At 50.3% G+C, this 24,520-nt stretch overlaps 1 protein-coding gene across 2 annotated transcripts in view; it reads left to right on the plus strand.

The window, feature by feature from the left end:
* The window catches only part of Map6 (microtubule associated protein 6), a 62,824-nt gene that overhangs the window by 34,257 nt on the left and 4,047 nt on the right, over positions 1 to 24,520 (plus strand). The window contains exons 2-3 of one of the 2 annotated variants that reach the window (XM_075953068.1): positions 9,910 to 10,123; positions 11,952 to 12,148. In XM_075953068.1, the coding sequence (XP_075809183.1) occupies positions 9,910 to 10,123; positions 11,952 to 12,148 (411 nt within the window). The remainder of the gene's footprint in view (positions 1 to 9,909; positions 10,124 to 11,951; positions 12,149 to 24,520) is intronic. The other variant, XM_075953069.1, reaches the window with a different exon arrangement.

The raw sequence follows: 24,520 nt of genomic DNA on the forward strand, positions 1-24,520 counted from the left end.
CCCTGTACGAAGCCTAAATCATGCATGTCCTGTTCCCTGCCTTGGTCATATAGTATAGGAAAAGTATTTACTAAGCCTGCTTCTTCATGATGTAAGACTTCTTCCCACAGAAGCCCTTAGCAGTAGGGCACCTTCTTTTGTCTGGTGGGGCTGGGTCACTTCAGGTCCTCCAACATACTGCCCCCTGTGCTCTAATAAAGGCCTCCTTCCTGTCTTCTGAGTCTCATCCGTATCAGGAATGAGACTTCCTAGCACTGGGGATGGCATTTAACCTCTGCATACACAAAATGATGCTCATCCATCAGAGTGAACAGGGAACTGGGGTCCCGGGACAAAAGCCACTCCTGTGTCAAACATCCAGAGCTGTTTAAAACGGCACTGGCTCCAGACAAACTGTTGCAGGCCCGAAGCCAAACTATTATGGGCTGTCCTAGCCCCTGACGTAGCCCTTGTAGCCCTTTGTTGACTACCTTTGTGTGTAATCTGACATCCTCGTGACAGGAACTCCAGCACCGGAGGAGCCCAGCAGCTTGCCTCAGATAGTGTGCTCCCGTGAATTCCTCCTCAGAAGACACCCCAGCCAAACAGATAAGTGATGGGGGAGCTCTGAGACACCCCCTCCTGGGTGGGGGAGCTCTGAGATACCCCCTCTTGGGTGGCAGTTTTTCTTCCGCTCCTTCTTACGCCCAGTCTCTGCATGACAGACTCCTTACTTCCTTCAGGGTGGAGTTGTTCTTCTGAATGACAGAGATCCTACGCCTTCCACTGCCATGGATTTCCTAACACTCTTCCTTTTGACTCCTCAGTTCCCTCCCACACTAAAACTGCTTAAAGAACCCATTGCGTTTAGCCTAGCCAAGTGAACTGCTTGTCCCCTGAATCCTGCCCACTCTTGCTGTTTGCTTACACTTTGATGCAGAGCTCCAGCACCTGCCCAAGATGGCTTGAGGACCGTCTTCCAAGGAATGCATGAGGCCAATCTTTCCTGTCCTTTGTTAGTTGGGAGCTACTGGCCCAGAAACAGATTTAAGAAAATACCCAAAATGAAATGGATGAATTCCTAAAGCAGCCACAAACAGTGATGTACGCTTCCCTGGTGGATGGTTGATCGCATGTTTAACCTCTCTGTATTCAGTAAGAAGGCTCTTGGCCACAAGTGGAAAACTTTATTAATCTCTACCAATCTGTCCAATCACTCAACTGGAGTAACCTTAGAAACACTCGTTACGGGGCTGGAGCACTTAAGAACACTGACTGCTCTTCCAGAAGGTCCTGAGTTCAATTCCTAGCAACCACATGGTGGCTCACAACCATCTGTAATGAAATCTGGTGCCCTCTTCTGGCCTGCAGGCATACATGCAGACAGAACACTCTATACACAATAAATAAATAAATAAAATTTAAAAAAAAAAAGAAAAAGAAACACTCATGACAGTCCAATTTCAAAAGCATCTTTCCTGCAGGTGTGGTGCATACTCCTTTATTCCCAGCACTTGGGAGGCAGAGGCAGGCAGATCTCCTCTGTGAGTTCAGAGCTGACACAGTGAGTGCCAGACAGCCATGGCTACATAGAGAGACCCTGTTTGTTTCCCCGACAACCTCCTCCATATCTTCCCTAGTTATCAAAACATCCTCCAGGGAGCTGATATGTCAAAAGCTTGGTCTCTTATGCCCTGCCTCCCTTTCCTGTCATGGCGCATGTCCTCCTCCCTGTCACTCTTCTTCCTCAGCTCCCCCTCTTCTTGATAAACTTTTACAGTTCATATCTTCCAGAAGTCAACAAATCCCAACTCCAGATGGTTTTACAAGTGGACAGTGCCCTCCTGATGCAGAAACACAGAAAACAGCTTCTGACCCAAAGGCCACTGCCTGGCTACCCACCCTGAGATGGGGGTCTCCAAACCCAACAGTGCCCCAGTTCAGCAGGAAGTAGCTGGACTGATTCCAACGCCCACCAATCCCTTAGGCACCCCATCTTCTCTTCTATAGAATCACCTTTCTGATTCTCTTAGATGTAGACAAAAAGGCTGGAAAAGTTGGAGAACCTGAGCCTTCAAGTTATACAGGCCCCAATGGATAGGACTTCAAATAAGGCAAGAGCACACTCAGCTTGCTCGCGTTCATGCACAGACATGTGCCACCCAGAAGTCTGAGACTGACTTCCGTCATGCTGAATGAATCCTGCAGTAGCCAATGAATCATGCATCCCCCACTCAGAGAAAGAGTGGCCCCTGTCATGTAACCTAAGTCTTGGATATCCCAGTCCCCACCTTGACCATATAGTGTAGTAAGTCACGTGTTTACTAAACCTGCCTCCTCATGGTATAAGGCCTCCCCTTTTCCCTAGAAACATTAAGTAGATGCTCTGTTTAAGACTCTCTGAGTACTCCCCTGTGATGTTAATAAATCTCTCACTTGGAGGATGATTCAATTCAGTGTCTCTCTCTTGAACTCCCTCGCTTCTCCTTTCTCAGACCCTCACAACGCGTCTCCTCAGCTGCTGACAGCACTGAGCATGTCCGTTACTTCTCTCAGAGTGAGCAGGAAGCCGAAAACTTAGCAGAAGTGGAATTGCTATGTAGAAAGAAAAACCGAGAAAGAGAAAGAAATTAAGCCATAAAAGCTTCCTTGTGCTTCATCATTTACTGATTTGAAGTCTTTGTTTTGTTTTACTCTTTGTTGTTTTTGAAATAGAGTCTTACTATGATGTTCCTGCTGACCTGGGACCACTCGTGCTTTTGGGTACTAGATTATGGGGCTGTGCCATTACCACAACTGCCTTTTAAAAAAAGATTTACTTTTATTTTATGTGTATCAATGTTTTGCCTACATTCATGTATGTACGCCACGTGTGTGCATGTTGGAGCCTCTGGAACCAGGATTATGGATGGTTGTGAGCCACCGTGTGGGTATTGGGAGTTTCAACAAGAAGCTCTCAACAGGGTTTCTTTGTGCAGCACTGGCTGTCCTGAAACTAGCTCTTGTAGACTAGGTTGACCTTGAACTCACATAGATCCTCCTGCCTCTGCCTCCTGAGTGCTGAGATTAAAGGTGTGTGCCACCGCCACTGGCCACCTGGCTTTTTAAAGTGTTTGTGATTAATTTGAATTTAGCTTTCTCCCCAACCTTTTTTTATTTTTGTGTCCTACCTAGGAAATATTTGCCTTCTCTGAGGTCACAAAGATTTTCTTCTATTTTGTTTGTTTGTTTAGTTGTTTGTTTGGCTGGTTTTTTTTTCTTAGAGATTTATGATTCTGAGATTTGTTTTGTTTTTTGACATATAATCCATTTCTAATTCATTGCTGTGTACAACAGGAGCGAGTGAGCAGCCGAGATTCGTTTTCCTTTCATTTGGACACCCAGCTTTCCCAACATTGTTTGCTGAGACCTTTTCTCTCTGAATTGCCTTAAGCTTCTGTCCAGAGCAAACCTGTAAGCCACATCTGTAAGCCGGAGGTTTCACAGAAATGCTTACCAAACTACTCGGAACAAAGGAAGGGCCCCAAGGGTGTTGTTGGCCGCTTTCCTGATGTGAGTGGTCTCAAGTGGCTGAGAGTTACCAATTGTTTAGCAGTCAGCCACCCAGGCCCCGAGACTCTGCCAGCTCCATAGGACAATGCAGGCCAGCTTCAGCACACTGCAGTCTGCAAAGACCCATGTCTGCGCTCTCCTTCTCCGTCCCAATTCATACGCCCATGAGGTTGCCTCATGTGGGCAACACATTTGTCTGCCATAGCAGCCTAAGGTTTGAAATCAGGTGTCATAAATCCTCAAAATTGTTTTTGTCAATTTCTTTTCATATTATATATAATACACACACACACACACATTACAATCAGCTTGCCATTTTCTACAAGGAACTCTGCTAGGATATTGATAATGGTCACTTTAATTTATAGACCAGTCTCTAGGTAATCATCATCTTACCAATATTGAATCTATTTATAACAGTTCTTTTGTTTCTCTCTGCAATTGTTACTGTTGTGTATTACGAGCGCAGCATGTGAGAATTCTGGCTGTTGCACGTCATGTGATTTCCAGGAACCTTGCTAAATTTCATTCTTCTAGAAGCTTCTCTTTAGATCCCTGAGGAATTGAACTCATTCCCAGTTTCCATTTTCAGTTACCTATCCTCACGGGCTGTGCCTGCTGCGAGCGTGGGCCTTCTTTGTTTGAGACCACTTATCAGGTGCACAGGAACCTGCAAGCTGCAAGCAGCCAACGACCAGACGTCCATGGCAGCGATTGCAGCATGCCACTTCCTTAATGAGGACTCTGGCACCTTGACACCCGCCATTCCAGCTGTTACTCATGCCAGATCCTTCCATGCATGAAATAATTTTGAGAGAGAGAGAGAGAGAGAGAGAATCCTTTCCTTGTGTAGAGTACTACTAAATCATTCTACTCAAACGGCGGCGTAATGAGTTTGTTAGATGTTAGGGGATAAGAGAAATCCTCAGTGATTGGAGCACTGGCATTCCCTGGCCACACCTCCCTTCTGCTGCCCTGAAAGATGCATGCGAGCATGCTCCCAGGCTCAGGTCCGAAAACTCCCCTCTGACCCAGCTGTTTCTGCAGGAATCAATCTTCCTTTCCCTCTAAAGAACAAAGGCTCTCCAAGCTGCTCCAACCAGGGCCCAGAGTCGCCCTCTTCCTTTTCATCTACAAATCCTGCTTCCTGAACCACCTCCTGACGATAGCTTGGCAGCTGACAGTGTCTCTTTGCTGCCTGTGCCAGGGTTCATGACCGAGCTGCTTCCTTTTGAGGACATGTTCATTTAGCAAATGCAGACAAGACTTCTGAACAGAGCCTTGCTATGTTTCCATGGCAACATAAATTACTTATGAAAATCTGTAGGAAGATTTGGGACCATTACGAGTTAAGTACGGTCTCCTTCCTGAATAAAGCAACTGGGAAATGTTGAAAATTTTATTGTGCAAAGGCTGGGGGACAAAATTTGATTTCCCGAGGATTTAGATACATAATAAATAAATCTGAGGCCTGTGGGGAGAGAAACAAAAGTTTTACATGGTGTAATTGGCAGCAATCCATTATTCCAAGTCCCCACCATCGTGAGGAACAGGTCGCTTTCCATCACAGCAGGAGAACTTGTTTCTTATACAATCCTGTTTCATTGTTACTCTAATTGTCAGTTCTGTTTAAACTGGAAACAAAACAGTGGCTTCTATCCTGTTCCGTCACAGACCACACTTTCTCCCCGTGCCCCAGCCGCTGCCCCACCCAACCCCTTTGGGGACCCCGCTCTTCAGTGGCAGGGCTCTCACAGCTGTCTTTGTCTGTCTCTGTAATTGCTCCTTCAGTCTCTGCCCTTGAGTCAGTACAGCCAATGTGCTTAGAGGGACAGAGCTTCACTGAGAGAACGCACATCTGTTTAGAGTGGGCTCAGCATCGGAGGCTCAGTTCATCAGCTGGTGGCTGAAGGCTGCTTTGTGCAGTCTGACTGGAAACTTGCTCAACAGTAAGCCTGCTCCCGAAGCAGAGGTCAGAAATGTAACAATGGCTGAATACGTATCTGATTGTGACTTTTCATTTCCCCATCTAATAAGAATGCTGGGGAGGCAGAAGCTGATCTCAAGCCTGGAACACAAAGCACCGGAAATAATTTTTCTTAAATAAACAACTTTAATGAAAACCAAATGTATTTATTATCTAATTATCCACCACAGGCTTTCTGATTCTGACAGGAACCGGCCTGCATTGAGCCAGTCTTCACAAATGGCCAGAGGACTAGAGTTGAGAGGACTATGCCTCCTCCCCTTTTCCTCCTCTTTCTTTCTTCCTGAGACAGGTTCTCACTAGTAGCCTCGGCTGTCCTTGAACTCACTATGTAGACCAGGGTGGCCCTGAACTCGCGGATCTGCCCACCTCTGCCTCCATTGTGCTGATTAAAGGCACCATTACACCGAGCCTGTGGATTTCTTTCTGGAGATCCCCTCTCTGTTCTGGCTCAGGCTCAGTAGTAGTGTCTGTGTGTTTAGCTTGGCTTGCAGGTGACAGCTTTCCCATGACAACCTGTGTGGTGTCTACAGCTGTTCAGTCCCAGACTACAGAACTGAGGAAGACTTAACCTGTGATGTGTACCAAGCCAGTCAGCAGCAGGGAGGGGCATCAGGACTCCAATGCTGTGATCCATTGGTCCAGGGAAAGGCTGTGCTGAGGGCAGGCAGGGGCATAAGTCTAGACAGGAGGTGAAGGCAAACTTTTGTATGTATCTGAAAACCAGATCAAACCCAGAAGCCACACTTTAGTGGCTTCTCTGAATGTACCTAGCAGCTGCCCAAAGCCCAGGAAACTTGCCCCCAAGTCTGCAAACTGTCTCTGTGATTAGAGTTGGGGGCCTGGCCTGACCTCTTCTCAGTAAATCTTCCCAGCACAAAGAGCCTCATTAGAAGAGAAGTTTAAAGAGAGCTCAGTAGCGGTCGCAGGAAATGGAGTTTAGGCTTAGAGCTACAGCTGGGTCTGATACGGGATGCTCTCTTAAAAGCTCATCTGATGTACCAAGGGTGTTAAAGATTGGGGGTGACCTAGCTTCTCTCAAAGGTCCACTTCCCAAGCTTGATACAAGAGACTCCCCAGCCACAGGATCTGTGAGGAAACACAGAATGCTTCCAGGACACTCTTGGAGGAACAAAGAAACAGCGCTTAGGGGCTGTGCTCGTGTCCCTGAGACCTGGTTCTGGAAGCTTCGTGGCTGAGGGGGCTGGATCTTACCACGTCGATAGCAGGAGATCCAGGCCTGTATCCTAGGTCTGTCTAGCAGGCAGGGCTCTGTCTGAGGGGGAGGAGTCTCTAGAATCTTCCACACTACCCTAGACCAACAGCACTGACCTGCATGGAGCGCCACGCTGACGTGGGAGTCAGGTCATGAGGACCCGGGTGAAACTAAGGCAGGTGGCGAAGGAGGAGACAGAAACCCCCAAAGACCCTTGACTCCCAGGGGCTGGGGTGCCACTGAAGGAACAGGAAGCTCCCAACTGTCATTCCTTATCTTCCTCTCTTCGTTTCCCCATCTACAAGAGGACACAACCACCCATACGCCAGACTCCTGGCATCTCCCGGTCTCCTACCACAACCCATGTTCATTTGTGCCCCTGACCCAGGGTCCCTTTTCTGTTCCTGTGCCCGCCTCTCTCTGGATCAGTCTCTATATTCCTTTCTGGTTTGCTGCTGTCTCCTGCTGAACCGTCAGTAGCCATTTCTCTCCACTGTCTCTCACCCACACCTCTGCCTCAGTTCTTTTCCAGAATAAATCTGGCTATATTGTTGGCTTGAAACTCTGGGCAAAGTCGTGTTACAGAGAAGAGCTTCAGCCTAGCATGGCCAGTAGACTCTCCATGATTGTTATAGTAGAAATACCTGGGTGAGCCGTGCAATCTTCCTGGAGCTGCTCCCTGCTCCCTCCTCTCCCTCCCATCCTCCTGATGGAGTTGATGGCCAGCTCCATGCGTCTCTGACTCTGGTCCAGATACCTCCCATGCTCCCAGGCTGGAGCAGGAGCTCCACCATGCTCCTACCCCCTCCTCTTTCAGGGCTCCATCTTGCCCTGTAGTAACCTCAAATTCCTCTGCCTAATGCACTTAAGTTCAGCATCTGTTTTTACTTGTCTGAATTCCGCAGTGTTCGGTATCTCCCCAGGCACTGGGCAAAAATATCTGAGTGAATGAACGATTGTGGGTGGGAGTCCAAGAGAAGGGAAATGGCGGGAAGACCACAGAACCTCGGTGCAGCAATGCTGAACTGGAGGAGCCCGCGAGATGTCCAGATGAAGTTCCAGGCTGCACCTGAACGGTGGGCCTGGAGCTCTGACAAGGTTCTCCCAGAGACAGTGGTCTCTCCACAGAGGGGCCAATTATCTAGAGAAATTCAGAGAGAAGGAAAGTGGCTCCAGTAATGAACAGGGGAGGTCGGAGCTCGTCAGGACCTAGTCTAGCCAGATACTCTCGTCTTACAAACGAGAAAACAAAGGCCCAAAGCAGGAGGGCTGATCAGCAGGTATAGGTGAAGCTAAATGGGCGCACAGAGCTTCACGTACAGCGCTGTGCTCGGTCCCCTGGCCTCCAGCGCACTGGGCTCCATCATACAGCGCTGTGCATGGTCCCCTGGCCTCCAGCGCACTGGGCTCCATCATACAGCGCTGTGCATGGTCCTCTGGCCTCCAGTGCACTGGGCTTCACTGTACAGCGCTGTGCATGGTCCCCTGGCCTCCAGCGCACTGGGCTCCATCATACAGCGCTGTGCATGGTCCTCTGGCCTCCAGTGCACTGGGCTCCATCATACAGCGCTGTGCATGGTCCTCTGCCTCCAGCACACTGGGCTTCACTGTACAGCGCTGTGCATGGTCCCCTGACCTCTAGCACACTGGGCTCCATCATACAGCGCTGTGCATGGTCCCCTGGCCTCCAGCACACTGGGCTCCATCATACAGCGCTGTGCATGGTCCCCTGGCCTCCAGCACACTGGGCTCCATCATACAGCATTGTGCATGGTCCTCTGGCCTCCAGCACACTGGGCTTCACTGTACAGCGCTGTGCATGGTCCTCTGGCCTCCAGCGCACTGGGCTCCATCATACAGCATTGTGCATGGTCCTCTGGCCTCCATGTTTGCAGTTCTCATCTCTGAGACCTAAGGAAAGGAATCACAGAGGGTGAGAGAGGCCTTGGACCAACACAGCTCCACAACCGTCCACACTAAACCCTTCTTCCAAGCACAGCTGTCTATAACACCAAGGGACAACAGATTAAGGCCTCTTGAACCCCAGAGCTGCTGCCCAGATGCTCCTGCCCTCAAAGTGGGGGATTGTTTGGGCCTTCAGCACCGACAGTTTTGAACTTCGTGGGCCACCTACTTTCCATCCTTATGGCAGATTAGAAAGAGCCAAGTAGCCAGGCTGAATGGGTGCAGGTCTGTCACCTCAGCTACTGAGGAGGCGGGGCAGGATACACGTTCACAGCCAGCTTGAGCAACAGTAAATTCAAATCTTGGGCAATATAATGAGATAAAATTAAGAAGAGGGCTGGGAATATAGTTGAGCTAGAGAGCACCTGCCTGCCTAGCACACGGGAGTCCTTAGGTTCAGTACCAGACCACAAAAACAACAAAGTCAGATGAGAGGAAACATGACTCATAGGGGGAGGTGGACGTGTCACACAAGGGACAGAATAATAGCCATTTGCACCCATACGGTGGCCATCCTAACCACACACAGCCAGCACAAGTCCTGGCTATTCTCCGAATGATGTGGGGACGTGCTCTGCACCAAAACACATCGCTAAGCACATCACTGAGATTCCCGTCCAAAGCGACCAGGTTGCTGCATCATAAGAAGCAAGCACGGGAGGGGTCACCCTGAAGAGTCTGGACAGCAAAGGTTCCTCACCGTGAGAAGCGGGGAGAGAAGGGCTGGAGGCTCCTGCCTCTCATACTCAGGCCCTGGGCTGATCTCCACCACCACACAGCAAGCAGCAAGGAGGCCTTGGTATTTGCTGCAAGGCTGCAGGGCACCAGTCTCCACCGAGAGTCCGAAGCTCTTTAGCCTTGCATATGAGGCATCCCATGCTCACTGAGCTCCCAAAGCGCGGACGGGGCAGGGTGTCTCAGCCCTCTTTAGAGACTGGGCGTATAAGACCTGAAGGTGAGAATAACTGTCCTGGGTCCCCGGAGTCTAGGCCTGGGAAGGATCCTGAGCTCTTCCTCTGAGATCCACACCTGAGACAGTCCTGAGAGAAGGAAATCTGTTGGTCTTCGTGGCGACAGTGGTGCCAACTCCCGGCCCTACTTCAGCGAGAGCTGCAAGAGTGGATCAGGAGCCAGATTCGTGTGTGGCGGGGTGGGGACATTTCTCTGCCCTGTGATGTTTCTCATCACTGTTGCTTTCTTTGACTCACAGGAACGAATTCAGAGCATGGACAGACATCAAGCCTGTGAAACCGATCAAAGCCAAGCCCCAATACAAACCCCCAGATGACAAGATGGTTCACGAGACCAGCTACAGCGCCCAGTTCAAAGGGGAGGCCAGTAAGCCCACTGCCGCTGATAACAAGGCCATGGAGCGCAGAAGAATACGAAGCCTCTACAGCGAGCCTTTCAAGGAATCCCCGAAGGTGAGACAGCTCTTACTGAACAGCTGAGAGGAAGCAGAATAGGGGGAGGGAAGCTCTAGCTAGCCCCCTCCCCCAGAGCTCCTGATGAATCATGCCTTTCTTAGTCAGCAAGTGGCCCAGGGCCATCTTCAACAGGTACCTCAGTTAAGTTCAAAGGGCACATTGGAAAGGAGCATTACATAAAAGTAGCTTAACAATTGGCTCAGCGGATTCTATATTTGAGAAATGCAGGATAAAAACAGCAGAAAAATCTCACCTGGGTGCCAAATCCCCTTGTTCTAAAGGAGCCCTTCTCTAGCCTCTGAGCAGCTGGCCCAGGGTTGTAGCTTCTTACCTGGCCTGTTTTGCAGCTGGCATTGGCCCTGCAGCTCCTTCTCCACCCTGCTCCAACCCTGGAAAGGTCCTCCCCTCCCAGTCTCTGAAACACATCCTTCCGCCATCAGCGCCGCCCGACAGAGTGCCAAGTGTGTCACAACACACTGAGTGCAAGAGATGTTCCTGGTTATTCATCACTGAAGTAGTGGTTTCTGAGTGAGGATTTGGGGTTTGTTTGTTTTTATGCACACACTGCTCTACCTAACTCCATCTCAGTATGAGTTCGATAACAGGAGACGCGTGTTTGGCAGAGCTAGCATGCTGGGCTCACAGGCCCACTCCTGTAAGTCAGGCCAGATGGGGCTGGGCACGTAAACACCTTTCCCATGTGCAATAGCAGAACATGGCTGGTGACCATAATAACTCCAGAGCCTAACTGGCCTTTCTCTGACCTTGTCTTCAAGTCTAGCACTCAGCTGGCATTTCCATTATGCCAGGACCAGCTTGTAGCCAAGGTGACAACAGACCGACCCAGTGTGTCTGGAATGCTTCTAGTTTTAGCACTGAATGTTTCGTGGTCCTGGAATACCTCCCCCCCCCCCCAATCCAAGCAAATCAGTTAGTGAATGGCCCAGCCTGGGAAACCCATCAATAACTCTGTCCATCCACAGATGAAATGAGCTCCAGGATATAGGTTAGCGTTGAAGGAGAGAAGATTCCTAGTGAGTGAGGAGAGGTTATTGGGGAAATTAGGGATGGTCAGCAAGGTTTAACATACTGATCCAGCAAGCCCAGTTACTCCAGAGTTTTCTGAGAAAGAAAAGGCAAGACTATGTCTTCAGAATGAGAGGCAAGATCCAGAAAAGGGGCCTGGAGACTGGAGTGACTGCCCTGGGGAAGCTGGCAAGATCCAACGAGAGATAAGCACATGGCTGGTCGTGCCTATTGCCTGGCTGGCACTCAGTTGTTCCGATGCACTCAGCTCCCCAGGGATCAACTATGGTTCATCTCTATGAAAGCATACCTGCCCCCTTCAGTCAGTCTAGGGCCCACATGATCGAGTATCTCTGCCTACCTGCCCCCTTCAGTCAGTCTAGGGCCCACATGATCGAGTATCTCCGCCTACCTGCCCCCTTCAGTCAGTCTAAGCCCACATGACCGTGTATCCCCTCCTTGAGATGCTCAGTGTCTTGCACACTGACTACAGCAAGCCGCATGCCCAGGCCTGAGGCGAGGGAGCGAGGCACAGCCTTCCAGTGAGGAGGGGCAATAGATTCTGTAACTGCTATCTAGCCCACCACCTGGTCTGCTCTGGGGGAGAATGACAGACTGGTGACGGCGTTGCTACGGGATGCCTCCAGATCCAGACGACAGAAACCAGGTGCCCTCACTCTGCCTGTCACTATCGTTATTCTGTTGCTAACGCTTCGATGTCTTTCTCTAAACCCCTCTCCCACTCCCCCCCTCTTTGTGTTTCTATACGTGTGTTCTGTCTGTCTGTCTCCCCATGCAGGTAGAGAAACCTAGTGTTCAGAGTTCCAAACCAAAAAAGACCTCAACGAGCCATAAGCCCCTGAGGAAGGCCAAAGACAAGCAGGCGGTATCGGGCCAAGCCGCCAAGAAAAAGACGGCAGAGGGCCCCAGTGCCACCAAGCCCGACGACAAGGAGCAGAGCAAAGAGATGAACAATAAACTGGCTGAGGCGAAAGAGTAAATGTCCCTGCACTTTCCTCCCCTCCCCAGCCCCCCTTATCTAAACCAACAAACAAAAAAAGGCCACAAAATTAATTAGAGACTTCCCATCTGCCTTGGTTCTGAGTGTCACAGGAGCCCTGCAGCTGTTTTTTGTTTTCTGGGAGGAATCATGTTTCACAGACTGAGGCCACTGCCTCTCCCTGTGGGTGGCACAGCATCCAGCCAAGGGTCCCCAGGACACCAGGAAACATTGTGCACTGGCTATGAACTCCCTGTGGGTTAGGCCAGGTCTCAACTGCTGCCAAGTGCGGCTCCTGGCGGAGCTGGAAGTACCTGTGCAAGGCATCCTCCCCCTGTGCCTCCCACGGTTCGGATTTTGGACTTTAGGCAAATGTTGCTTCTCAAGTTCATTAGATGCTTACATGTTACCCAAGTCCAGTTTGGGCTTCGACAGCTAGAATTTGTGAGCATGTTCAAGACAAAGGAACAACAAACCAACCTTGGCCTTACTGTCAATGAAATAGAATTCTGTCTGTTATCTAGAAGTAACCCTCTCCTGGAACCCTCAGTTAGGAGTGTATGCCTGTGTTTCGTGCCTATTGGTGGGCTTTGAATAGTGTATCAAGTAATAGGCCACTGGCTGGGGCGTTTGGGATGCTGTAGATGTTGTAGAGGACACTCCCAGCCGTGGGAGCCCACGTCCCCTGTTTGCCCTCAGCATGCTGCCGATGTTGCAGAGAATAGTCAGGTGTGCAGGCGGCATATAGCATACTTGTTGTGACTTTCCGTTTTTAAGGTGTGCAGGTGGGGTGTGTAGACACCGCAGCAAATACAGTGATGCCCCCTTCCGCCCCAAGCTCTTGCTCTGCTTCCCAGAGAGGCCAGCGCGCTGAGCATCCAGCCAGAGTCTGGGTGGTGAGCCCTGCTAAGGGCTTAGCAAGCAAGTATCTATGCCTTTGGAAGCTTAGAATCAGCTCTCATGTACTCCATATTGCTGTGTTGCCTGTGTGTGACTGTAGCCCCCTAGAGTTGTGTTGTAGGAATTAGGGAGTGGTTATGAAAGAAACCCACCCTCCTTACTTATGAGGGAACACCAGAACTACTCTGGTGGCCTATAGATTGCTCCTGTCCTGGAAGTCCATATTTGCTCAGCATTCTGAGTAGCTGGGATGGTGCACCCCAGCTTGCTTTCTCTTGTGGTAAAAGTGATTCAGAGGGAAGGTCTCATGGCTGTCCCCCTCAGAAGTCCCTTCAGGTCCTTATAGTTTGGGAGGGCAGAGCTCCCGAGCTCCGGCTCAGTTTTGCTCTGCTGACAGTGAAGGTTTCCTTTGCACCTTTTGGGGCTGGTTGAGACACGTTTGTAAATTAACTCACCAGTGCTGTGCAAGCCTTCGTTATTCAACAGAACAGACTAGAAAGAAGCCTATGGCATCAGCTGACACCGTCTTTTCCGTCTCAGGGCGTGGACTGTGAGGGAGGCTAGAGAAGGGAGAAGACATTGAGGAGTCTCGTTGCTACGACTCACAGGTCTTGATTCCTGTCCAGAAATATCTAAAGCTCCGTACTGTTTCTGGCTACCTCTTAGCCAACCTTACTGTTTACTGAGAACTCTATGAAGAGTTCCAACTGTAGCCACCAGCGCACGCTGCTCTCAAACCCTGGCAGCAGCCAGATCTGCTGCTAGCCACACTTTGATTTCCCTGTAGAATAGCTGTGTGTTTTGTAGATCGAGTAAGTCAAGAGTTTACAACGCACAGGGATCCTCCGTTCACCGTTCATGTTCTACCTTGTGTCGGGTGCTGTGCCAGGCTTGGTGGGCACACAGGTCTCTATAGCGACACTTCCAGGTGCATGGCTGTCTCTCATGTGCTTTGAGTTGAGTTGGTGATGCGCACACTGTAGTTTGTTGTAGCTGACCACAAGGACCCCAGAGCCTTAGGGTCTGAATTTCTTACCCTGCCCTGCCCGAGGCTTTAGATGACCTGGATAGTGTCCCCTTCTTTTTCACACACACACACCCACGAAAACTGTTTGCAGTCACTTTGACACTTGAATGTTTCACTCCACTGACAAGAGACTCCCTTCGATTTCTACTGTTTACAAATCAAACTCAGTCGGCCTTGCTCTGTCTCCCAAACGCGCCGGGCAACACTGACTTGTGGTTTCCTCGAGCAGTGTTTGGCATTGCCTCTCTGCAGGTGACCACGCCCGTCCCTCATTCTGTACACTTCCCTACTGTTCCCTGCTCATCCCGGGCAAGAGGGCTGGCACGGAGACTTTTTTTTTCGTGGCCCGCCTGCGAAACTCCCCCAAGCTGTGCCCAGGTTTCCCTTCTCCAGCCCCAGCTCCTGGACATCCAGCTGGGTCACTGAGGCAGAGAGGAAGTGTCTATGATTTTGTGGCCCGGGTTTTGTTGCATACCACAGATTGTCTATGTACCACGTAGTGCACACCTCTCTTGGTGCTATTTCATTCCTGCTGTTAGTTAAAGAATGACAAAAAAATTCATGTATAGCCAATTGATTGTGGCGTCTTGTGGTCTGTGCTTGCTCAGAAAGCAAACCAACAGGTTTTTTTCCAGTCATAAATAAATGCTAAAGACGAACACCACCTTCTCGATCGCATTTCCTTGGTGAGGCCCCTCTGAGTAGGTAAAGGAAAACACCTTTGGCGTCTGAGCCTCTTTGTGCAAGATGAGCTGTGCCCTGCAGTTTTCTCAGGGTCTCCATAATGCAGCTTGCCTCTTTTAGATTGCCTCTCAGATACTTATTGCAAGCAGTCAGAGCTAAATGTTGGGAAAGGCGAAGATGGACCCGGAGGTGCCCTGGCCAACAAGGTAGTGTAACGATTTCATGCCATGTTCCTGGAACAGTGACCACCTGTGCCACTCACTGCCTCACGGGGGTGAGAAGCTGCCGTCTAACTCTTCCCTTCCTGTGACCAGCAGCAGTGCTGCTCCAGGCCTTTTCCCCTTGCAGGGATGGCAGAGACGCCTTCGCTTGCTCGTTTAATTCACAGTCATGTCACAGGTTGCACCCAGAGCTTGGCTCACTGTGTCGTGCATGTGCCTGACATGGGGATTAAAAAAGCAGCCACGAGAGTGGCTAAGGCAAGGGCCCAGGGAGCAGGGGACTTGAATGCTTAAGTGGAGAATGGGTTTTCCTGTGGGGGTGGGAAATAGCAGGAAGTTTCCTGTCAGAGGGCTCTACGGAGGGTGCCAGGATATAGGTACTTGGGGCACCTGGGGCAGGTGTCAAGGCAAGGGCATAGATTCAGGGAGGGGAAGGGGTGAGGTCGGTGGAAAACCACATTAGCTCACTTTGTTGTCCTTCTGGTAAAGCAGGAGACAAAGGCTTTGGTCTCATGATCCCTCCAACATGTGTCAAGTGGATACTGTTGTGTGCCAGGCTCAATGCTGGGCTAGGGGAGCCAGGAGACTGAGACCAGCCCTCTGATCACAGTGAGCATGAAGGAGGAGTCTGTTCTAGCTGGTTCCATGGATGAGAAAGGACTCTGCAGATGGGTAGGTGCTGATCAGGTGAACAGAAGGGAACACACCCAAGGCATGCCAAACAGAGGGGATGTGCCCAAGCGAAGGTGTGGAGGGGCGGGGTGCAAAGGCCAGAGGGTGCAGAATTCCGTGGTAGAAAGGGTGGCTACTAACTGGGGGCTCCATTCCACGTGCCCAGGTTGCACCCATGCCCTGCATGCGTCCGCCATCATGCTTTGTGCCTCATCATGCCACAGCCACAGGTCCTTGTTCTATTTAGGAGCCCCGGGGTGGCCCTGCTTCTGAGCTTGGGAATGCAGTGTCAAAATCAATCTGTGTATTAATATTTTAAATCACTATTTATTTCTTTTCAAGATGGGTGGAAAACATTCCACCCATCGTCAATTTTATATGAGGCAGGATACACAGAAACTGCTCAGTAAATAAAGACGGAAATATGTGTCAGTTATCTCTCCCCCCAGTTAAGGGAGACTATATAGGACTGGGAGATGGAACAGGGAAGGGCAGAGGTGCAAATGGAGGCAAAGGAGAGAAAGGGAGAATTACAGACACACATCAGGACACCAAGAGGAAGCCCAGACAGAGAGAGAAGAGATGCACGCGGAACCAGACTGGGTCAGGAACTGTCCCCAGGGAGGAGGTGGCCAGGAGGATAGCCTGACAGGCTTGATCTGTGCCACCAAGTGAGCCGGTTCAGCCACACACACCTGTGGCTCCTGCTGCTGCCCAGGGCCCAGCACATGAATCTACACGTCAGTGACATATCTACACATCAGTGACGTATCTACACGTCAGTGACATATCTACACATCAGTGACGTATCCGCGTCAGTGACGTATCTACGCGTCAGTGACGTATCCGCGTCAGTGACGTATCCGCGTCAGTGACGTATCTGCGCGTCAGTGACGTATCTACGCGTCAGTGACGTGTCTACACGTCTTTCTCATATCACTCTCCAAGACAACCAACAGCTAAACCGCACATGCAGTTTTAGAACAGGCCACCATTGCCGAATTAGTTAGAAATACGTTTCAGTTCTTGCTTCAAATACATATACATTTAGTGCAGTTGCAGTCAACATCAGTCCCATCTCACAAAGGCCATGGACCCCAGCAGCACCTCATGGTGGTTTCAAGGGCACTTCGAAAACAACTGCTTTGAAAGAATTCCAGCTACTGGATTCTTTGGAGTCCGTGGGCCGAATAGCGTCCAAACGTTTTCTACTTCAGACGAAGCCTTCTTCCTATGAGTGCCACGAGGCAGGTAACAACAGAAGAGGCAGGAAGCTCCTAGGGGAAGGCCCTGGCCGGGTTGGCCCAGCCTGAAAAACAGGAAGCTTAGGGCTTGCTGGGGTGAATCAGGTTCCCAACAAGTGGGACCCTTAAGGAAAATCACACCTAAAGCACTGGAAACTGCACTGTGGCTGGGCCATCGCAAGCCCTCCAGCGAGCTTGCCCAGCACTCTCTCTAGATATTGGGATCTGATGCAAACTGGAGAAAATCAGAATTGGACCAGGTCTTCGCACTCCTGTTACCAACTGTGGGACGAATCCAGAGGATATTCCGTTCCTAAGCAACACATTTGGTATCGGAGGAGCCAAGATAAAACAGGCATCCGGCATCTGCTACTGCAGACTGGAGGCCACTCCTTGGTGTTTTTATTTCCGACCCTGGAGTCGAGCTGAAATGTCTGTCTCTGTCCTCGTGTGAGTGGTTTTGGCCACTTGCCCACTAGGCATCACACTTAGCTGTCTCCACAGACGGCCTCAGGCGTCTTCGCTGGGGCCAAGGATATTTCAAGCACGCAGAAAAGTAAATTGTTGCCACTGCTGCGGGGCTGGTGCTGCTGGAGGGTTCTTGAGGCTTGCAAGCCTGACCATGTCACCCCTGCTTGAAACCATCGGCTCCGGCTCCCACGGCCTGCGGAAGCTCCTCAATCACCACGCTGCTTCTCACCTCCATGCCTTCCCCACGCTGTCCCTCCTACCCAGAATGCCCTTCTCCTGCTTCTCACCTGGCTAACTCATCCTTCGAGACTCGGCTCAGGGGACCGCTCCAGGATGCCTTGCCTGCACCCTCCAGGCTGGGTAAGATGCCCCCTGTGTGTATCTTCATCACGGAACTCATCACATGTCCTGTGTCATGGGCTCATACATGTGTGTGTCCCGCCCCGCCCCCATTGGATTGTGCTTCTCCAGGGGAAGGGTCAGCTCCTCTGTCATCTATGTCCTTGCCCCATGTCTACCACTGAGAATGTGTAGATGTCTGAAGTGTTTTCTGAGTGAGTGGGTGGGTGAGCGACCATAATCACTGTGCGCCCCACATTCGCCATGGCGCCTCCACAAGGCTTCTTTATTCTGCCGGATAACTGCCCCTGCTCTTAAGAAAGGAATGGCTGAGACACACACTTCACAGCAACAACAAAGCTGAGAGCAGCCATTTTTATGATGGCCTCTGTTTGGGCCACCAGCCCCTGGCACTTGATGTAGCCAGCCCCCCTTTCTATGCATTTTCATGCACATTTTGTGATTTCATAAAACCAGGAGCTCTCAGACAGAGTAATCTTGAGAGATGACCTTGTCCCACTCCCTGCAGGACCCTTATCTTTGGCGTAACAGAAAGGTGTCCTCCCTCCACTCCCCAGGTGGCTCACAGTTCGAGCAAGCCGTCCTGGTCTTAAATCAAAGCTCTGCCATCTGCTAGGGGTGTGACACAACCGAGTCTCAAAATTTCATAAAACTTCAAAGGGATGGCAATACTAGTCTGCCCTGCTCATCCTCCAAATGGACCTGGGGCCCAATTCAGGAAGTGCAAGTCGGGCAGGCCAGGAGTAGTATGGTGCTGGAATCTGTTTGGTGCCAGAGCTTGGAGGTAGCAGCCAGGAAGAGTGCTGATAGCTAGGTATCTGTTCACCTCTGCCCCCTTTTATTGTGCGTGGCTGAACGGAAGGCCGCCTTTGGCAATAGATCGATTCCCGCTGCTTTGCTGCCTACAGCTTCCCTCTGCCCGCTTTGAGACACAGCTGCAGCCACTTGAGGGAAAGCCACTCTCTCCACAGCAGGACTGAGATCCGTACTATCTAGAGACGGCTCTCACAGCCCCACCCTCTCCAGCCCTTCATGGATGCCCTCCTCTCTGAGTGCCTCCATAAACCACCCGTACAGATTCCAATTTTACAATTATAAGTTATTTTATATCGATCCTCTCTAAACACCGGGAACGGACTTTGATTAATTGCTGAAGATCCTTTGCTTTACCTTGGGGCGGAGAGCACTAAAATATTGATCTGTAAGTTCCCAAGAGTGCGGAGTTAGGTAAGAGCTGAGCCACTGTGGTCTGGCCGCCTCCCTCGGTCCCATGCGTTATATATTTTTTTAAAGTGTCATTAACAGGGTTATCAGGTTCTTGGCAACCCATTCAGAGGATCAACCCTGCCCTTGGCTTTGCCTTCTTAGAGTTAACATGACCAAATATGCTTTTTATAATACTTCTTATTTATACAACCGGGAATTTATTCCATTCTTAGAAAGTCAAATCTAGAAAAGATGTTTAATGGTTTTTAAATAAATGAGTAAATACATTTATAGGGCAATTTAGCCACTTATCCTGACTTTAGAAACTCATGCCCACAAGGAAAGAAGGAGGCCCACAGTTCTAGAGGGCCCTGGGAACCAGGAATCTGCCCCGAGACTCTGGCTTTTGCAAGTTGCTGAGCTGGTCCAGCCCGCAGAAAAGGAACAGAAAAGAAAACTGATTTGGCTCTTACATCACTTGTGCCCATAATAAGGTTATTTTCAGATAAAGAGATGAAAACTCGGTTGATTAAATAATAAAAATCCCACAACTGAGTGTGAGCCTGGGTTTGAAGTCAGTGGTTGACGCTGCAGCTCATCTGGGTCCAACTTTTGGATGCAGCCTAGTTCCTGCTATGGCAGAACACCTGTATCCTCCTGTAAGCAGCCTCCCCCCTCTCGTCCCCTTCCACACGGAGGCCTCAGATTCTCAGCCAAACAGGGAGGGTGGGGGCACTCCCCTGGGGGTAAGCCTTGTGGATGCAGCATCTCCCTTCCTACCTGTGATTCCAGCTGCTCTGCCATGTGTTGAGCCACCATGGGTGAACTCTGTCCGACTGGTGTCCCCACGGCTACTGTGCTCAGGTAGGGCTTATGGTGCCAACAGGGCTGGCCCTTGGGCCAGGAAGCTGCTGCTTCCTGGAGCTGTTTTCTCTGTAAGGGTGCGTTGCCAGCTGGAGGCAAACGTGGGGATGGCATGATCTGGTGTGGTGGATTCAGGAAGGGCTGGGAAGACGGGCCACTGAGTTGGCACTTGCTAGGAACTGTTCTAGAAGATGCCTTTCTCGGGAGATGAAGCTGGGAGCTCAGAGCTGGGACCTGCAGAGGTCTTCAGCGCCAGCCAGGACGAGTCAGGGGCAGCACAAGCCAAACCTGGTTCTGAGGCTATGCATGCATTTGGGTCTCTATGTGTGAAGAGAGGAGCGAGCTCCTCCATGGAGTCTTGGCATTGCTTGTTCTGTCTGCGTAACACTAGGCAGCTTGTACTTCCCTTCCGAGCCTCCTTTCTTCTTCTGGAATCCCAAGCTGCAGTGCCTGTGCGTTGTTTGAAAACCAAAGCCTGTGTCGTATGGAAGATTCTCTAACTGAGATATCAGGGTGAAGAGAACCAGAGATCCTGAGGCGAGCATAGCTAGGAAGATGTACGTCTTATTCGTGTGGTCGTTAGGATTTGATCTCAAACAAGTTAGGTTTAGCTCCTCATTTAAGATGCCGGTTCTCTTGAGTGCCAGCCCGCGCCGCAGCTCCCTGGTTCCCAACTATATCCAGTGGCCACACACTCAGTAGGCATGTGTGGAATGTTAGAGGAAGGAAGGAGGGAGGGAAAGTGGGAAGGGGGGGGAGCAGCAAGCATCATCAGCACCCATAGAGGGCCCACTCTGGAGACAGCTACAACCTCGCTATCGCCCACTGGGAAGGGCAGCTGCGGGGGACCGAAGGCACGGAGTGGGACTCAGAGATAGTTCCACTGGGGAGGCAGCCATAGAACTGAATCTTCACCTGAGGAGGATCTCCTAGCCGGGCAGGCAAGGAGAGCAGGATGGCCATATGGCAGGGGTGTGTTCTGTCTGGAGGCCATGTCTGTAGCCTAGCTTTCCATTCTGAGCTTTGGCCCTGAGTGGCGGGAGCTCACTGAGACCCATGCAGGACAGTGGTCTGGAGGGTGAGGGCAGCTGAGTTCTTGGCTGTGGGGGGTAAGCTGGGGCAGGGACATGACTGCTGTCCCTTCTGGGGTAGGCAGTGTGGTGGTCCCAAGTGTCAAACCCAAGTGACTGTCCAGGTCTAACCACTGAGATACCAAGGCATGGATTGGGTCACCAAGGGCTATGGACCCATAACTGAGCACTAAAGGCAGTGAGGACCAGGAATATGCCAGCGGAGAGTCAGGAGGTCTGATGGCCCCGGGTATCTCTAGTCTGGCTGTGTGGGCTGTGTTTTCATGGAGCAGAGAGGGAAGGCTTCCCAGCAAAGTCATGTCTTTGATCCTAGAGAGAACGTTGAGTCTGTTTGAAAAGACGCAGGCCAATCAAGGTTAGGACCAGGCAGGGCTGGTGTGGTTCCTGTTCACTGGTAGCGATGCCGTGTTCTGAGCCTATGTCTGGGGCTGATCAGAGGACAAAGAGAAAAGGTCACCCCCCAGCTATTGTCCTACCGTGTCTGCAAGACACTCTGCTAGATACCCTGAAAGGAGGATAAAGCAGAGCCCACAGTCTAGCGGGAGAGGCAGAACAGTTGCCAAACAACACGGAGATTACCAAAGCAGAGGCTCCCACCATGTCCTGGCAGAGAGAGAGTAGGAGAGCCCTCTCCATCTCCATGGAGTCTTCCTGAGAATAAGGAGCCTTCCAAAGGTAGTCTCCCTGGAAAGGCCCCTCTGGGGCTGCATTTCCCATCTCTGAGTTTGTAACTGTTGTACCCAGGAACACGAGCGTGTCTGTGGGGACCCGCAGAGCAGGCAGTGAAAAGACAAAGCCATGGTGTCAGTCTGTCTGCCGCATGGTTGACCTGGCCCCGACCCTTCAAGTCCTTTGCTCCAACTGTGTCCAATTCTCCCCACTCACCAAGGTGCTGGAGGATAATATTTGAGCACTCAACCTGTGCTCTGGGTGTCTCTGTGAGCAGCCTACAGCCAATCCCCTTTTATAGATTAGGAGAGCAAGGCTTAGAGAATTAAGTGCCCATGACCTCCGCCCATGGCTAGGAAGGAGCTGGGTCAGCATTTGAGCCCGGCTCTTCTGGTCTTGAGCTAGCTCATACATGCTGACCTCTGGAGTTTGGTTCTTACATTACATGAAACAATGTAGGGTTGACGCAGCTGGCACACGGCTATTGCTCGGTTAGCAAAGGTCTTTTTCTTTCTCCTGTTTTTTTTCTGGACAGGACTCTATGCCATCAGGCACTTCGCCCATCACTGATACAACAGGAGGAAGTCTAGGAAGAAAAAGGATTAGACTTTTGGAGCGGCAGAGAGAGGGAAGGAGGGAGGCCAGGAACCAGTGGCAGCTAGTGCAGTGCAGGGTAAAACTCAGTAGCCTGATTTCTAGATTCTGTGTTTTTGGAGTGTATGTGTGTGTGTGTGTGTGTGTGTATGTGTGTGGAGAAAGAGAGAGAGAGAGAGAGAGAGAGAGAGAGAGAGAGAGAGAGAGAGAGAGAGAGAGAGAGAAAGGGAGAGAGAGTTTGTTACTTGTTTGGTTTGGTGAGGTTTTTAGTTTGTTTTTTGAGAAAAGATTTCACTGTGACCCAAGCTGTCCTAATACCTATCCTCGAATGGCTTTGAACTCACAGCAACCCTCCTGCCTCAGCCTCCCAATTGCTGGGACTACAGGCACACCCACGTTCATGCCCAGATTCTGGGAGAATGGATCCAGTGTCCCTGGACTCTAGAGGCACCTACTGTCTCCATGGAAACGAGAGGCAGAGAGTGCGGCGTGTCTCACACAGCCTTGAAATGTTCATTTGAAATAAGAGAGCCCAATGCAGAAAAGATTCCTGTCCATGCATTCACTGGCAAACACTCAGCCCTATAGTTTGGTCCTGTCCATGGGCGATATGGTGTGTAAAATGCAGAAGATACAATTGTGAGCAAACATTGGTCCCCGCCCTCTGGACACATCCAGATGGCATAGGAAGGGTTGGAGAGAGCTGGTGGGCTCCCTGGAGCCATGACTGGGGTCAGGGCAGGCTCTCTAGGGCAGCTGCAGTGAGCTGAGAAATGGGAGCAGGGTGAAGAGGGAAGGGACCATTGTGGAGGAGAGGAGGTCTAGCTAGTGTGAAAGCTGGAAAATGGGAAGGAGTGGGACCCATGGGTAGGAGAGGGGAGGGAGTGGCAGCCATTCAAATGTTCAAATGCATATAGCTGCTTTTATTTATTTATTTATTTATTTATTTATTTTGAGACACGGTTTCTGTGTGTGGCTTTGGAGCCTGACCTGGCACTTGCTGTGTAGACCAGGCTGGCCTTGAACTCACAGAGATCCGCCTGGCTCTGCCTCCCGAATGCTGGGATTAAAGGCGTGCCCCACCACCACACCTGGCATTGTCCGGTTCTTGTGTGGCACTCACCAGAAGTGCTGAGGGTACAGCACAGAAGTTTGTTTTTTGCCTCTTGCCAATAGGAGGAAAACAGCATCCTACTTTTGGGCTGTGTATCCGAAAGACCCAGTGTTGTTCACTGTCCCACGGGCTGATCAGATGACTCATTCCCCAGAGCCACTTTCGTTCCCAGATTTTACTTCTGATAAATTGCCAGAGACACATGCTTGGGTTTTCCTTACAAGTGTCATAAGCCAGAAGGTGGTTTTGGGTCTGTGTTTTGAGATAGGTTTCATAAAGCCCAGGTTAGCCTCCAACTTTGAATGCAGTCAGGATAACCGTGAACTCATGGACCTCCTGCCACCCCTCCTCCTCCTCCCAAGTGATGGGACTCAGGCCTGGCTTCCGTGTCTAGTTTATACGGTTCTCAGATGGAACCCACTGAGGGACAGCCCCAATTCCCCAGAATTTTTAAAATTATTTGTGTCTTGACTGAATTTGCAAAAATTACGTAAGAAAAAAATCAAATAATTTATAAGTGCAACTGAGTTATTTAATTACATGCTTTATATTGGAGTAATAAGCTAATTTTAGATGGTCTAATTCACCAAACTAACTTGAACTTCTGAACTAAATCTACACAGACTTTTCCTAAAGCTAATAACAAAAAAAAAAAAGAGAGGCATATTTTGAGTTTATTTAGCTCATTTCTCCAATGGAGTCTTTTTTGGTTTTTCGAGACAGGGTTTCTCTGTAGCTTTGGATCCTGTCCTGGAACTAGCTCTTGTAGACCAGGCTGGCCTCAAATTCACAAAGATCCGCCTGTCTCTGCCTCCCAAGTGCTGGGATTAAAGGTGTGCGCCACCACCGCCCGGCTCATTTCTAGTCTTTTAAAAACATGCAGTGTGTGTGTGTGTGTGTGTGTGTGTGTGTGTGTGTGTGACTGTGTGTGTGTCTGAGTGTGTGTGTATGTGTCTAAGTGTGTGTGTGTATGTGTGTGTCTGAGTGTGTGTGTCTGTGTGTGTGTATATGTGTGTGTGTCTGAGTGTGTGTGCGTGTGTATGTGTGTCTGTCTGAGTGTATTCTGCGCATGCATGCAGGAGTCTACTGAAATCAGAAGAGGTTTCCTATCCCCTGCAACTGGAGTTATAGTCAGTTGTGAGCCACCACGTGGGTGCTAGGAACTGAACTCAGATCCTCTGAAAGAGCGGAAAATGCTCTTAACCTCTGAGCCACCTTTCCAGCCCCCTTTTATCTTTTAAAAAAAGTTAT

Source organism: Microtus pennsylvanicus, chromosome 18 (genome assembly GCF_037038515.1).
Source record: "Microtus pennsylvanicus isolate mMicPen1 chromosome 18, mMicPen1.hap1, whole genome shotgun sequence".
In the NCBI taxonomy this organism is placed as follows: Eukaryota; Metazoa; Chordata; class Mammalia; order Rodentia; family Cricetidae; genus Microtus; species Microtus pennsylvanicus.